At 37.1% G+C, this 16,959-nt stretch overlaps 2 protein-coding genes across 2 annotated transcripts in view; both read left to right on the top strand.

Moving 5' to 3' along the window:
• Window positions 1-16,959, top strand: part of LOC101360768 (sodium/hydrogen exchanger 9B2-like) — a 162,013-nt gene that overhangs the window by 21,949 nt on the left and 123,105 nt on the right. The gene's annotated exons all lie outside the window — the stretch shown is intronic.
• Window positions 8,812-16,940, top strand: LOC101353160 (sodium/hydrogen exchanger 9B2-like). Its single transcript, XM_023734744.1, has 3 exons — window positions 8,812-10,391; window positions 12,207-12,379; window positions 15,531-16,940. Exons 1-3 carry the CDS (start codon window positions 10,219-10,221, stop codon window positions 15,671-15,673), a joined length of 489 nt encoding a protein of 162 aa, XP_023590512.1. The 5' UTR covers window positions 8,812-10,218; the 3' UTR covers window positions 15,674-16,940.

Here is a 16,959-nt window from a genome sequence, read left to right as displayed (position 1 = left end):
GACTTGTTCAAGAGAGGTGAAAAGACAGACAAGAATGAGGATAATATATTGGAATCACAGAAACAATTAGCAATTGGAAGTTAAAATAGTCTGATTTAAAATATTTTAGCTGTTCAGAGTTCTAAGGGAAAAATACGTACAAATTATTCATTTAGTTAGAAAGATTTTCAAATTGCTAATTTTTACTGTTTTTCTTTCAAGATAGCTCTTGTTCCTCTTCCCTCTGCCATCTTTTTTTTAATTATAAATTATGACGGACGAAGATAAAACAATTGAACGTGCAGATTCTGAACCTTCCACAGAGGTGAGTCACACAGCATCTGTGCATCAAGAAACACAGATACATCTCATTAAGTGTAGAACATCTCAGCCATTTCTTTAAGGAATGGATTGTCTTCAATCTATTATTGCATTGTGTTCTCTTCATTTCCTACCACTCAACTAACAATTCCCCCGTTCTTAATCCCCAAGCTCATACAGGCCAGGTCAGGTGTGACCAGTAGTTTCCCAGCTAAAGCCATTAGCAACTGGCCCTTACATGAGACTGGAAAAATGAGAGCCTGTGAAAATCTTAGTGTTCCCAAACTAAACCCTAGAATGATTTTGGGTTCTTCCCTTTCTCTTCTATTTCTTAAATTCAAGTAGATGAATGAATGTGAATTGATTTTTTTTTTTTTTAACCACAGATAGTTATCTTTTCCTGAACAACTTTGGTATATTTGCTGTCTGTTGCCCTGTATCTTATCTTAAATATACTGATTGTTAAAACCCAAACCCCAACAAAACTGAAAAAACCCACTGCCATGGAGTTGATTCCGACTCTTAGCGACCCTATAGGACAGAGTAGAGCTGCCCCATAGGGTTTCCCAGTCTGTAATCCTTAGTTAGGGAAGCAGACTGCCACATCTTTCTCCCACGAAGCAGCTAGTGGGTTTAAACTGATGACCTTTTGGTTAGCAGCCCAGTGCTTTAACCCCTGCCCCACCAGGGCTCCTATTTTAAACCCAGCATAATGAAATTTGATGTGAGTCAAGCATTTACACCACAAATAGTGACTCAGTGCCATCTATAACTTAGTTCTTATTCTAAGCATCAGCCGATTAGCTAGTAATAAAGCTGTGCATTTTCCTGTAAAGTGTTAGCCTTGATTCTAGTAATGGAAATATGATTTGTGATATGATGACTCAGAACCTATAAAAACGTATGGCAAATAAATACAGTTTTAAGGACATATTTTGCTCCTTTAGAAACAGAAGGAGCTGGGTATGAACCTCAGGAGTGCAGATGGAGGTGAACCAACAGAAGGAAGTAACCTCCTGAGCAAAAGTGAAAAAACGCTGCAAGAAACACCGACTGAATCAAGTCATTTGCGGAGACTGAGGCAAAGATTTGCTCGCCGTCCACGTGGATCACTGGTTAGCAAAATAAAAGCTGGTATGTAAGCAATCAGGGTGAATTAAGAACATGAGAGTAAAAGATGAAGTTGTTATAATGAGAGATCCCAAAATAATAAAATTTAAAAGAGAAAAAGTAGTTTACTTCTCTCTCACGTGACAAGGACTAGGTGAACAGTTCACACTGCTAGGTGGCTTTGTTCCACGTGGTCATTCAGGGACTCATGCTGTCAAGGCTCCACCATCTTCAACACGGGGCTTCCAAGATCTCTGCAGTCGCCACCATTCCAGCCATTAGCAAGGGGAAATGAGCAGAAATTACGGTGTTTTCCTTTTCCTCATCTGAGTAAGCATTTGAAAGAATTACATCAGGGTTCCAATGAGAAAAATGTTTGTGAAATCATTTGTAAACAGACAAGCACTACATAAATGTTGGTTGTTATTACTGTTAAGTAATACAACTAATATTTGAGCAAGCACATCTCAATTTATACTCCAAATGGAACCTTTCATTTTATAAGCAAGGATCCTGGTTTGCAGTTCAGCTCTGTGCAATAGAGGTGTCATAACTAAAACATTTCTGGGATTTTTTTGGGAATTTATCTCAGCAGTATTTTGGATATTGTTAGGGTTGGAGTTGGTCTTTGGAAGCAGCCAAAGGTTATTCTGATATCGATTTGATGAATAAAATGTTGTTCATATTCAGTAATGCCATTTTTTTTTTGTTCAAAAAGAAGTATGTATATGTATGTATGTGTTGAGGGATGTGTAGTATGGTAAAGAAGAAGAGTTGTAAAATTTAAAGACAACTTCAAAATTATTTTGAGGAATGACAGCGTCATTGGAGTAAATATGTGATCTCCCAAGGTAAATATATTGAAGAATGTAATACATTTAATCTAGAAGTTATGATTACTGAACAATCAAACTCACTTCTTTACAGTTATACTTGAGTTCTGAAAGACATTTTTATTTATTTATTGTACTGTAGATGAAGGTTTACAGAGCAAATTAATTTAATTCAAACAATTAAATATGTGTATTGTTTTGGGACATTTGTTGCCAACCCCACGACATGTCAACACTCTCCCTTCTTGACCTTGGGTTCCCTGTTACCAGCTTTCCTGTTCCCTCCTGCCTTCTAGTCCTTGCCCCTAGGCTGGTGTGCCCATTTAGTCTCGTTTTGTTTTATGGGCCTGTCTAATCTTTGGCTGAAGGGTGAACCTCAGGAGTGACTTCAGTACTGAGTTAAAAGTGTGTCCGTGGGCCATACTCTCGGGGTTTCTCCAGTCTCTGTCAGACTAGTGATGAAAGACATTTTTACCATTCTCATCTGGACTATGGGAAAGCCAAGTATGATACGATATATTTTGGGTTCTAGATGTGTTTTCAGTGAAATTAGGTAAGGTTCTAAAAGCATGGGGACAAAAATCTCAAATTCTATTTGGAACAAAATAAACTGATATACGGGTTCCAAAATATACACTAGCTAATAAGGCAACAGGTAATTTATTACCTTTTCTGTCCTTTTTATTATTTAACCGTTACCGTTCAAATTATGCCATGTTTTTAGTTAAAACAATTACAATAAAATAGATACAGATTGACATAAGGAAAAGATGAAAATGAATGATATGATTTGGAGACTCAGATATTTATAAAAATTCTATAATCATTGACCATAGGCTGCCTGAAAAATGAGGCTGGGTGTATATAAACACCTCTTCACTTGTTTTCCTGTACTTCTGTTTCTCAGACTTACAGCACTGCTCTTGTCCTATACTCCCCTCCCTGGGCCCCTTCAGTATACACTTAGTATTCTTCTTATGAACTAATCTAACGTGAAAATATGATTTTCCAAAATTATAAATGAGAAGTTAATTATTAACTGAATTAAAAACAATTTAGAGGAACCTTATAAGTATGCATTTTCTGTGTATTTAGACTTACACAGTGCTTCACAGTTTACAAAGAGCTCTTCATGACTTATCTTTAGCAAGCCCTATACATGTATATGGAGCCCTGGTGACACAGTGGTTAAGAGGTATGGCTGCTAAACAAAAGGTCGGCAGTTCAAATCCGCCAGCCTCTCCTTGAAAAACCTAAGGGGCACTTCTACTCTGTCCTATAGGGTTGTTACAAGTTGCAATCAACTTGACAGCAACTGTGGGGGTTTTTTTGGTATGCATGTATATAAATATGTAATTTATGGAAAATTAATTTATAGGTAAAAGTAGAGGAACAAATCATTTTTGTCTCTGGGATGTGGGCTATAACTTTTTTTCCTTCTACTTTTCTACTTTTTTTATAGTTTTGATTTTTTTATAATATCAGAAATGTTTTCATAAATTTTGTTTTCTGATAACAACATAATCCTCTATTATTTTATATATTTGATGTGCTGCCAAGATATCTTTTCTATTATTAAAATGTGTCATATAAACATACATATATATGTAAATCTTAGAGTTAGTGAACAGCATTATTAAGACCATTTTGGCTGAAGAGCACTAAACTAGGCATTGGAAGAAAACAAGAAAAATTGAAGCCAGTTCATGCGTGTAAAGAATTTATAGTCTAATTAGAATGTCAAAATATATAGTTGAGAATAACAGGAAATATAGGTGTTATTCTAAGACTTGAAGGCAAACATCTAAATTCAGCAAATTAAAATTCGTTATAGTCAATCATGTATACGAGACTAATGGGCACACCGGCCCAAAATCAAAGGTGAGAAGGCAGGAAGGGGCAGGAAAACTGGGTGAATGGAAACAGGTAACCTGGGGTTGAGAAGGGGACATATCATGGGGTTGGCAGCCAATGTCACAAAACAATTTGCATACTATCTGTTTAACGAGAAACTAATTTGCTCTGTAAACTTTCGCCTAAAAAAAAGAATAAAATGCAATATAGTAAGATCCATATCATGAGATTGAAAGAATTATTTCTTGAAAGAAAGAATGTTTTAATATACCATTTTCTAAATATTAGTAGTTTCTTTAGCTATTAATGTGTTCATTACTTACTACTCAATATTTATTTCAGAAAACAATTTGTAAATGATATTAAACGCTGCATATGACAATTTACTGATAGAAACTATTTTCCCTGGTTTATTTCAGTTACCAAGGATTTTCTTCTGCGGGCTGTAGTTTGGTCAGTTACGATCAGTACAGTTCTTCCTGGAGTAAACCCATCTGGAATCATAATCCTATTGTTTTTTGCCTTTCTTGGAGATACACTGTTCTGGCTCTTTAAGTTACCTACATTGCCTCCACTGCCTGGTTTTCTTGGTAAGTGCTAACCACTTCCTGTTTTCTTCAGAGTAAATCATATTTTTTAAATAGTAGTTTGGAAAGTTTGGGGGGAATAAAAGTGAATTTGGTGTGCTAGAGCCAATTTGTACCAGCTCTCAAAAGCCAATTTTCAGTTTTGAGGAATTTTGTGAGCCAGTTGTTAAACATGTCTATTTTAAAATATTAGATTATATAAGCTTAAAATTAAATAACTTATATTAAAGAGCAGTAAAAACTCAAAATTCATCACTTCCTAATGATTTTACTACATTTTTCCCTTATCCATGCTCTTAAGATTATTTGTGTCGATTGTATCTTTATGGCGGAAATAGTATATGATGGTGTGCTGCTCTGCATCTTCCCAGCTCCACATTCAGTGACTCTATGTTGATAGCTTAAAATCGGCCATGTTGGACCACACAGTCAGAAAATTCTGCAAATTAGGGATTGATACATTGTTTTGTTGATTGTTTTGTCAATTGTCTAGACTTAAAATTTTATGGAGAAAACGTTAATAATTTGGATTAAACTTAAAAATATGTCTTATCTGTAGCCTTTGTCTTGTGAATAGCATAAAAAAAATTGTGGATATTTTCTTCTAGAATTCAAAAACTAATTTCTGATTTGTCAAAGAAGTCACTCACATCATTGACAAATGAGTGAAGTTCTGACATAAATCTTGTTCCATTTTCATCTTATCCAGTCACATAACCAAAAATACCAACTAACATTCATGGTGAAACTATACTTGTTCATCAGTGATGAGTGATTTCTTTGCTGAACCAGACAGTAATCAAGCATTATTTGTAATCTGATTTTGGAAGTCATGGTTGAACTGCAACCATAGTTGGTTATGAATCCAGTTCAGCAAAGATTAGTGGGGGCATCCTGTGAGAATCAGTCGGCTATATGGAATTTACAGTGAAGAGTATTGTATATTGGTGAATGTGTGCTGCACAATGCATCTTTAATATTATTAAAATGTATAATAAATCATATCTTTTATATTGTTAAAATGTGTAATAAACTTATATACAATATAAAGGTGCATGCATTTTTGGAGAGCTGGTTGTTAAGCATTTAATAGCACACCTCTGGGTATATTTAAAATCTAATATCATCGTCTTAAAAAATTAGACAAAAATGTTCTTCCAGAGGCAGTGAGAATGCCTACCCAGGACATGCATGCAAATTATTCTTAAGACTAGCTATTATGCCTTTAATATTTCTTTCTAAAATTCCATTAATTACAAAATTTCAATTTTCCACTTTCAATTTACCGCAAAAGGTATTTTTGTGTTTGTTTCTAACAGATTTACTAATCACAGAGTTTTATTCAAAAACCACTTACCATTTACACATACATATATATTTGCACACATTCCCCAAACTAAAAGTTTTGTTTTGTTTTTGTTAGCTTATAATAGGAAAATCAGTGTTGTTAACTTAGGCCAAAACTATTTGCTTTTGAATTTGTGCTCAGCAGTTGAAGCTAAATATAAAAGAGGAGTAGAATTATTAACATCTTATTATGAACTATTTCTCAGTATATTTTTAAATTTTCTGTAAACTGAAGTTATTTCACTTAATGTATTTTACTTCTCACAGGCACTATTTGTTCCCTAAAGTTGTTAGTAAGGAGCCCTGGTGGCACAATGGTTAAGTGCTTGACTGCTAACTGAAAGGTGGGATATTTGAACCCACCAGTAGCTCCACAGAAAAAAGACCTGGTGATTTTCTCCTGTAAAGTTTACAGCCTAGGACACTCTATAGGGCAGTTCTACTCTGTCCCAGAGGGGCAGTTCTACTGTACCCTATAGGGCTGCTGTGAGTTGGAATCAACCGGACAGCACACGACAACAACGTTGTTCATTGAATTGTTGTTAAAATGAGCTGTTTCCAGTTATGCCGGTGTAGTATAGATCAGGGGTTGGCAAGCCACCTGTTTTTGGTCAATCAAGTTTTATTGGAACACATTCAGTCTCATTTGTTTACATATTACGTATGGCTGCTTTTGCGCTGTAACAACAGAGTTTTGAGCTTCTAACAGAGACTGTATGGCCTGCAAAGCCTTAAACTATATATTATCGGGCCCTTTACAGTAAATGTTTGCTGACCCCTGCAACTGTATCAGTGCTTCTCAAACTTTATTGTACATAGGAATGAGCTTGAGATTGTGTTAAAACGAGATTCTAATTAAATAGGTCTGAGATGGGGCCTGAGATTCTGCGTTTCTAATAAACTCCAACACCACGCTCTATGTAGAAGGATCATTAGCTCTCAAGCCTGGCTGCACATGGAAATCATCTGGGGAATTTTTTAAAATGCTAATGCCTGGGTCCCACCCCCAGAGATTCTGAATTAATTAGTATGGAGTACAGCCCAGGCATTAGAATTTTTAAAAGCCCCCCAGATGATTCTAATAATATGTAGCTGAAGCTGAAAACCAGTGTTCTAGACTCTATGAAAATGTTCTTTACTCCTCAGCTTCTTTTTACCCATCCAAGTCTATTATTGCACAACAAAATGTACCACATTGCAAAGAGAGAAAGCTTTGCAGTGATCACATGAAGTCTCCCAAGATAACTGGAAATATTCTGAAAAGTATGTACGTGATATATTTTATATCTCTTTTTATAGTATTATACCTGTGATAGAGAAAGTTTACCTTTTTTTATGATATTAGGACCAGTGTCCAAAGCAAAAGCATTATCTGAATCCATAAAGAAGATGTATTAAAATATAGAATACATGTGATGATTACTTGTTCTGTATTTTTAAGAGTTTATTGAAATAATTGCCAGGGACAACTGATGGTGAAGCATTTTTGTTTGCTTGTTTCTGAAAAGAATGTGAAAACAATTTCCCTGAGACACTTTTCCCTTGCCAGTGGCCTGGTTTTGATTTGGCAGATGTCGCTTTCTTGCCTCTCAGCCCATGGGGACCTTGCGCTTCGTTGAACACCTTCTCTGATACAAGAGTATTATTTTCTCTAAAAATTTGTGTTCTAGAAATTTTTTTAAGTAGGCAAAAATTATCAATATATATGGGCATCCTTATTTCATCTACTCCCAAATTATTTTAAAGCAAATCATTACTGAAAAAAAATGGTCTTGTACTGTAATGTTTCACAGAGTCTAAATTTTGCTGATTATATCCCAGCGGTGGTATTTAGCATGCTCCTCTGTCCCTTTTATATAAATTCATTGTTAGATGTAGGGGCTTGATCCGAAGGTTTGTTTCTGTATGGTCCACAAAGCCTAAGATAGATAGATAGATACAGATATATTGCTTTTGTTTTTTGCAAGACTACTTCGTAGGTGATTCATGGGTATGTACTGTCTGGTCATCTCTTTTTCTCTCATATTATTAGCTATTGATGATTAACATCTTCATTCACTACTTCCTTAGGCATTGCAACTGTGGTGCAGTGGGTTTCTTTTATGTGGCCTTTCTGGCCCTGAGTTTACAATTCTTCCAGAATGATTGGTCGGGCTCCAGCCTGCTAAGTGATTGATCTGTTTGCTATCCATCTAACAGCTTGCAAAGACTGGTCGGTTTGCTGTCTGCCTAAGTGACTTCCAGGGATTGGTTGGTTTCTATCCACCTAAGTGGCTTGCAATCCACCCAATAGAATTGGTCAGTTTATCATCCTGCTGGGAAAATCATGCCTTGAAATTGACTAAGAGTTTTCCTATGTACGCGGTCGATCTCACAGATCTACAAGAGCCTGGAGAGGAGCGTGTCCTTTGCACCCAAGGTCCCTGCACTGAGGACCTCCTAGACTGAAATAAAAGAGCTGTAATAATGGTCAAGGGCTGTAATACTGAGCTACTAACACTGAAGACCAAGAGAAATGGCGACAAGGACAGCAGAGCCGGGAAGCAGAGAAATGGCGACACTGGTGTGATCAGCAGGAACCGCGCGACCAGCAGACACAGTGTCTAAAATACTGAGAGCGTTTGGTAAATGTTGAAAGGATGAACGAAAGGGCAGGGTTGTCCATCCTATCATAACTCACCAAAGCCTTTGCTTAGAAGCAAAGTAGGTTAGGCATTTTTAAATTATCTGATGTGAAGGTAAAATGGAACCCATGTAAGTATTTGTTGGTGTTTCAGGTAACCTAACATAGAACATAGTTTCAGGAACTGTTTGCTGTTTGTACCCAAAGGGATGACTGAATTCGAGGTTGCAGTAAAACTTTCTATATTTAGAATTTGATCACAGTCTTTCCAAATGCTGTATCCTATTTCTTACTTTTTAGCTTCAGGTATTTTGAGGGATATTAACTATCATAATCTATCTTTTTAATCTGCATATTAAAATCTTTTCTTTGCAGCTCTAATTTATTGTACTACTTTAATTTCTTAAATTAAAAACTTAATTTTATCCAAGGACTAAGCCTAAAGGAAGTGGTTCCTAGGATTATATAGTTGTCTCCTTCACATCTGATGTGCTGACAGATGTTTTCTGTATTTGGAAACTAACAAAAGAGTTGTTTGACTTCTCCATTAAAGGTGCAATGCTTGCTGGGTTTCTCATCAGAAACATCCCAGTCATCAATGATAACGTGCAGATCGAGCACGAGTGGTCTTTCTCTGTGAGAAATATATACCTGTCTTTCACTTTGGTTTATGTCGGCCTTCGACTGGATTCAGAGGTATGAACTAGGGATTTCTAATTACAGAGTAGGAATTTTGCTCCTCCAGTGCTGCAATATTTAGAATCACTGAGCTTTACAAAGAGGATGTGGACACTTTGCGTGACAATCTCAAGGAGGGAATAGCATTTATTTCATACGGGACTATTGTGCGGGTAGTACCTTATGCTTCACAAGACCTCAGAAACTGTTCCTATGCTTTCTTGGAGAAAGGTGAAGTGGGGACAGCACCAAGAATAAAGGTTCCCCTTTTCTCTGACAGAGATGCAGGCCATAGTTATAAACTATCATCATTGAGGGAGAAGACTTATTATTGGTACGCAAAGCCCTGTATACATGCTTAGGGCTAACTGTACCGGCTCAGGAAACTTTCTAGTGTATAAAATGAGGCTCGTGTTTTTGTTTTGTCTTGTTTTCCATGTATGTTTTTGAATGCAGGAGTAAAAGTTCCTGGGGGACGTCATGAACCAGGTGAGGCTTTTTGCCCTAGTCTCACCCTGGGGCCACAGATGATAAATAAAGCTAGTACTGAGAGGGTTAAGTCAGCTAGTGTGGGGATTTTGAGCACAGACTCTGTTAGCTGCTTGCCTGAGTTCAAAACCTGGCTCCACCACTCACCAGTTTCATGATCTTGAGCAAATTGTGCCTTTTTACAAGAGGACACGTGAAAAATGGGGATAATAGTACTACCTACCTATCTCATAGTGTGGCTATGAGGTCTAAATAAATTAACTCTAAAACACTTAGAACACTGAAGTGTTTGCTAAGTAAAGCCCATTACCTAGAAGGTTTGTGTTGACCCATACGTGGTCTGAATGCTGAAGGAAAAGTTTAAGGTCATCTCATACCTCAAGTCCTTCTTCTCTGCATGCCTTTAGAGAATTATCTTAGTGTGTCTATTTTTATATTTCAGGCCCTGAAGAAGTTGAAGGGTGTTTGCGGGAGACTAGCCATGGGTCCTTGTCTTGTGGAGGCATGCGCATCTGCTCTTCTTGCCCACTTCCTAATGGGTTTACCGTGGCAATGGGGATTTATACTGGGGTAATGGTTTTTCTTTGTCCCTATGAAAACGTGCACAGATTTTAGGCATTTCTATGATTCTGTACCAGAGAATGGGTATTAGCATTTACTTAAGGACGTCAGAAAATGTGACATAGACATTCCAGCGTAATCTAAATACCCTAACTTTAAAATATAGTATATGTTTCTGTAGGTGCTAACTTTTACAGTGATTATAATAATTTAAATTAATTGAAGAAGTAATGGTCTTTTAACTACCCCTGGTTCCATTCTGGTGACAGAGATGCAGGATCCCACCTTAAGTCTGTACAAAGGAAAATAAACACATTAACAGTCATTAACCCCCAGGACTGTTTTCCTCCTTCTTGTCACCAGACTGTTGTGATTTGTGCTTCTGCTGTCTCTTCCTCCTGTTGTCAGTCCGTGCTTCTCATGATGAAGAACCATGAGAAGTAAATAAATAACAAAGCACTTAGTGTTTGGAGGTAAGAAGAGTCCCTCGGTGGTGCAAGTGGTTAAGCTTAGCTGGTAAGTGAAACGTTAGAGGTTCCAGTCCACCCAGAAGTACCTCAGAAGAAAGGCCTGGCACTCTATTTCCCAAAAATCAGGCATTGAAAACCCTATGAAGCACAGTTCTACTCTGACAAGGATGAGGTTGCCATGAGGTGGAGTCGGCTCTATGGCAACTGGTTTGGGTTAAGTAGGTTAAAAGTAAGAAATTCTTACTTGTTATGGTTTAAATTCTAGAGCTTTACTGCTTGGGTTCAGATCCCAGCTCTGCAGCTTTCTAGCATGTGACTTTTGGCAAATTACTTAATCTCTCTGGACCTCAATGCTTATTTGTAAAATGATGATTATGATTGAATCTACCTCATAGGGTTGTTACGAGAGTTAAATTAGTTAATACATGTAAAGTGCTTAAAACAGTGTTTGGCACGTAAAGTGCTCCTTGCTGTTCCTGCTGCTCCTGTTGTTATTATCACCACGGTCACTGTCATCACGACCTTCTCCTCCTGATCTGTCCTCTTACTTTACATACCGAGTCCTGATAGTGTCACTGGCTTCCAGTCTAAAATACACGTGGCAGTGTTTTTCAAGCCTCATAACATGAATGTTTCGTTTAAGAAAAAGGCAGATTTCTGGGCCTTAACCCCATTAGGTCTTCTATTTACCGGTTGCTGTGGAATCATTTCCGACTCATGGCGACCCCATGTGTGTCACAGTAGAACTGTGCTCCACAGGGTTTTCAGTGGCTGATTTTTCAGAAGTAGATCACCAGGCCTTTCTTTTGAGGTGCCTCTGGGTGGACTTGAACCTCCAGCTTTCAGTTGGCAGCTAAGCACATTGACCATTTGCACCACTCAGGGGCAGATCTTCTATAGCACTCACACAATAAATAAATAATATAAATAGCCCCGGTGGCGCAGTGGTTAAGAGCTGTTAACCCAAATGTTGGCTGTTGGAATCTACCAGCTGCTCCTTGGAAACCCTATGGGGCGGTTCTTTTCTGCCCTATAAGGTCACTGTGAGTCAGAATCAACTTGACGGCAACAAGTTTGTTTTGATTTGGTACATATCTATCTATATATCTATAAATTTTTTTTAAGGCAACCTAAGCATTTCCATTGCAGGTTGTCTGTGGCCGCACTCTGAAAAACAGTGTCCTGTGGAATTTATGTGTGTGTGTTTCTGGTTTGGTACTTCTATGCCATTTGAAAGAGTGTAGGTAAAAGTCTACAAAGTCTAGCCTCCAAAAGAGTAGAGGTTGTTATAATTTTTTTTAAAAAGAAAGCTATTAAGATACTATCATAACTCATTAAAGTGCTGCCTGCTCAGTTTTGTTTTAGGTGCTGCATCTCCATACGTTGTGGCACCTTCAATCAGTCTTTTGATGGAAGAAGGCTACGATGTTAAAGGTGTCCCGACCTTACTCCCGGAGGCTGAGGACTTCAGTGACATTCTAGCCATCACTGGCTTTAACACGTGCTTGGGCATAGCATTTTCCACAGGTAAACCAGTCAGTTCACAACATACTGTTCTCTTGCACTCTAGAGACATAGATTAACATGTTATGTTAAGCGTGGCGTATTTGCTTGGTAATTGATTAAGGCAAAATAAAGGTAGAGAAAACAACTCCAGGAGTTCTGTACCAGGGTGGGGACCAGTACATACCTTTACTCCCTTCCTGTCTCTAGATATAGGCTGTTCAAGAATCTGCAGTAAGCACAGTAAAAGGGATACAAAGTTGTAAAGTTTAAAGAAGGATGAGAACAGCTTCTGCTTGGAGTGATCTGGGAAAGTTTAATGTTGGAGACTCACACGAAGGATGAGTAGATTTTTTTCAATGAGCACAAGTGACACAGCAGTGCAAGCAGAAGGAACAGAATGTTTCTAAAAGAGGAACAATTACTGTCCCCTCGTCTTTAACATTTTGTTGGTAGCGACAGCAATGGTTTTAATGGGTTGCGTTAATCCTTGTAAACAAGAAATAATTTGTGTCTGTTGCAGACGTATCTTATTTTATGTAATAATAAAAGAGGAATTTAAGGCATTTCTTCACACACTATTATTTGATACCTTTTTACCTTTAAAGGCGTCCTGGTGGTGCAGTGGTTAAGCGCTCAACTGCTAACCTATAGGTCGGCAGTTCGAACCCACCAGTTGCTCTGCGGGAGAAAGATGTGGCATCTGCTTCCATAAAGATTACAGTCTTGGAAACCCTATGGGGCAGTTCTACTCTGTCCTGTAGGGTCGCGATGAGTTGGAATCAACTCAATGGCAGTGGGTTTGGTTTTGGGGCTTTTATTATCCTTTGGCATTTCTTAATCTTATCTTCTAAGATTGAGAGAGAAGATTTTCAACCTTGTATTATTGACAAAATGTAATCGTAGCCTAAATTTAGCTTCAGATTATCATGTGGGAAACATATCTTCTTGGAACGTCATGCATTTTCAGTTTCTCCAAGCCCTGTAGTTATCTTCCCATTTTATGATTATATATGATTTATGCCAGTTAGCAGAGCATCACCTCTTCACATTGCCCCAGCGTCTGCCTTCCAGCCAAGTCCTGCCTTACAGTGTCTGCTGTGTATTACTGGCAAATTAATCTTCTCAAAATATTGTTTAATAATTTTACCTCCTGTTATCTCCTCAAGAACCAATGAGAATTCCCTTTTACCTATTAGGTCAATTCTACACTCTTATCCTTATTTTAATTCTACTGTACTTTCCCAAGCTTATTTTCTCACTGCTTTCCTGGTACACACCTTTAATACAGTCGTTCTCAACCTTGGCTGCACATTAGAATTACTTGAGGAGTTTTAAAAAATACCCATATATGGGCCCTAAATTAACCAACCAACCAGTTACTGTCGAGTTGATTCCAACTCTTGGCACCCCTTGCAGAGTACAATACATGGTGCTTCATAGGGTGTTCAATGGCTGATTTTTTTTGGAAGTAGATCACCATGTCTTTCTTCTGAGGTACCTCTGGGTGTACTTGACCCTCCAGCTTTTTTTGTTCACAGCCGAGTGTGTTAAAATTTGTACCACGCAGGGACATCCATAGACCAATTCAGTCAGAAACTTTGAGAATGGAAACCAGTGCAGTCAGGATAAGAACTATTGCTTTAGAGCAATAGTGTTTGTATTAGAACCATAGGGGGAGGGGGAGGGGAGAGGAGGGAGTGGGGTGGGGGTCAGGGCTGGGGTTTTTATAATCCAGAGTTGTTGGGGGTGTAGGGGTGGAGGTGGGAAGAGAAAGTGTGGATAGTTCGAAGAACCTTCATAACTGACTCTGATAGGATCCCTCTCTTCCCCCTCCCACTCCCTTCCAGTGTGGTCCATAGACCTTCTGGATCAGGATGCCCTAGATGCCTCTTTTAAATGTGGCTCCCAGGCCCTGCCAGACTTATTGAATTGGAATTTCCAGTGATGAGACCCAAGTCTTTTTTTCCCCCCCGAATAACTTTAATATACCAGAGACTGAAAAGAATTAGCTACTTTCTACACACTCACAGTAAATTATTTACTGTAATACCTTGAGTGTTGTGCTAATATCACAGAGTGACGCGTTTGACAGTTACACCGTTACCGGGCAGACAATTGTCTTAGCTAAATAAAAATACTGCAGAGGTCGTTTAAAAAAATAAATAATTAAAGAGACAATTGCTGCAATAACAAGAAATAACTAGTTACTGAGTACATTTTTTCCTTACAGCAGTGTGTGAAGAAGGGCTTTATGTGTTGAATAATTTTGATGTAATTTTCTGCATAATGTTCTAGCGAAGATTTTTCTATTACCATTTCCTAAATTATGTATGCTGTGGGGGAAAATATAGGTTCTACTTACCTCTTTCAAAGAAGTTAATCAAGAAATAAAAACTTTTCTAATAGCAATCTGGTGGCACAGTGGTTAAGAACTCAGCTGCTAACCAAAAGGTTGGCAGTTCAAATCCACCAGCCGCTCCTTGGAAACTCTATGGGGCAGTTCTGCTCTGTGCTATCGGGTCTCTATGAGTTGGAATCGACTCAGCAGCAACGGGTTTGGTTTTTAAGAGCAATCTCCAAAATCATTTATTTTCAGATTTACTTCTAGAGTAAACATTTGAGAAGGAATAAGTTCTTTGTACTCTTTATAGTAAGAAAAGGTTTTTGATTTTTATGTCCAAATACTTAGGTTACTGCATTCTTATACATCTCAGAGATACTAAAATCAATGCACATCTATTATTAAAAATCAGACTCTTAAATGATAATTTGAAGGCTTACCTATATCTAAGTCACTCAGCCTATGCCTATAATGCAGTAGAACAAATTAGCTCTGAATTACGAATTTTATCTTTCACATTTTCTTAGGCCGTTTTACTAAAATTTATTGACATAAACGCATGTAAAACCACACAAATCATATCTTAGCCTGTTTCATAATTTGTCTCCAATTACATGCATACCTTTCTTATACCATTAAAAAAAAAACCCCAATCTTATAAGATAAGCTCTTTTTAGTAAACACTTTAAGTCACAATATTTAAGAATGCAGAGGGTCTGTAAACTTCCTCGTATGTAATTATATGCTTTATTCCAATGATTGTAGAGGTGAAGTTTGTGTATTTAAGGATTAAGCATTCTGTCTGAGCATTTCTCTTTGTGTCTTCTTCAGGCTCCACAATTTTTAACGTCCTTAGGGGAATTTTGGAGGTCGTAACCGGTGTGGCAACTGGATCTCTTCTCGGAGTTTTTATTCATTACTTTCTGAGCAGTGACCAGGTGAGAGAAATAACCTGTGGGAAAGTCATGCTCTAAAATGCCATTAAAAACGCTCTGAAACACTTCCATCAAAGCTAAGTGTGAAGGACGTGGTTCAGAAAATAGCCCACCAGTTTAAAGTTGCTTACTGCTGTATCAGTGCCATCCACGAGCTTTATGAAGGGGACTAAATGCGTAAGATATTTAATGCAGTCTGAACATTTTTTTCTCTAATTTATATTCTATACACTTTAAATTTCACAATAAAACAAATATCATCAATTAAAAAAATAAGATATGCAAGATTTTTTATTTAACTAAATCATGATATATAATGGCTTTTTTTTTTTTTGGTCCTTTTTGTTAGTATCAAAATACTTTAGCTTCTAATACTATCAAACAGATAGGCTTTAACATCTCTGTGTAATGCAGTCCAATATTTCCTGCAAAGATATCAAAGTTCCTCACTGCACACAATGCTTTCTCAGTGAGACAGAAGGTTTTGATTGTTTCCTTTTGTCCTCCTAATTCTCTTAGGATAGATAAACATACAGAAATTTTTAAGAATTGGTATTTTCAGATTTCAGTGCACTTTGGAGTTCATCAAAATTAAAGTAGAATTTTAATTAAGAAAATTAATATTTCCATTATCAAAATGCATGTTGATTTGAATTTTTCTTATACTGTTACTCAAAAAAAACTCTGAAATTGTCTACAGAAGATGCTATAAATGCACAAAAGAAACATATGAGAGTGTTCTAATTATACAACAAAATAAAGAGAATACATTTGTTTAATTTTTTTTATCTATAAAAAATAATAGCTTACTTTTTTGCCTACTGTGTATAAAATGCTGTGGTGAGTACTTTAAAGTCATCCTCTAGTGCTACACTGTCCAACATTGTAGCCACTAGCCACATGTAGCCATTTAAATTAATAAAACTAAAAATTTAGTTCCTCATCATAAGTTCTAACCAGTCTCTCTAATAATTACCACACAATTTAAATTAATTGTTCAAGGTTTGCTAATTGATCTACCGTCAAGACTTATTCTTGTTGAAAACAAAGAAGCTAATGTAACCTCAGAAGTATTCAGTCCTGAAAGTCATGTTCACACTAGCTGATCAGCTAATTGCTCAACATTAAGGAGACTAAAATATGTTGATTGAGGCAAATATTTTCTTATCTAAACTCTGAATTATCCTAATTTGTTCCTTAATATTAAATGTACATACAATTGTAAAAATACTTGTAGACCTTTTTCCAATACATTTTTAAAAATCAAAAAAGAAAACAGAATCAGTTCCTCAGTTGCACATTCAGTGGCCACAGTGACTAGCGGC

The sequence above is a fragment of the Trichechus manatus genome, unplaced genomic scaffold, assembly GCF_000243295.1.
Source record: "Trichechus manatus latirostris isolate Lorelei unplaced genomic scaffold, TriManLat1.0 scaffold00071, whole genome shotgun sequence".
NCBI lineage: Eukaryota > Metazoa > Chordata > Mammalia > Sirenia > Trichechidae > Trichechus > Trichechus manatus.
This window is presented reverse-complemented; position numbering and strand designations above follow the sequence as displayed.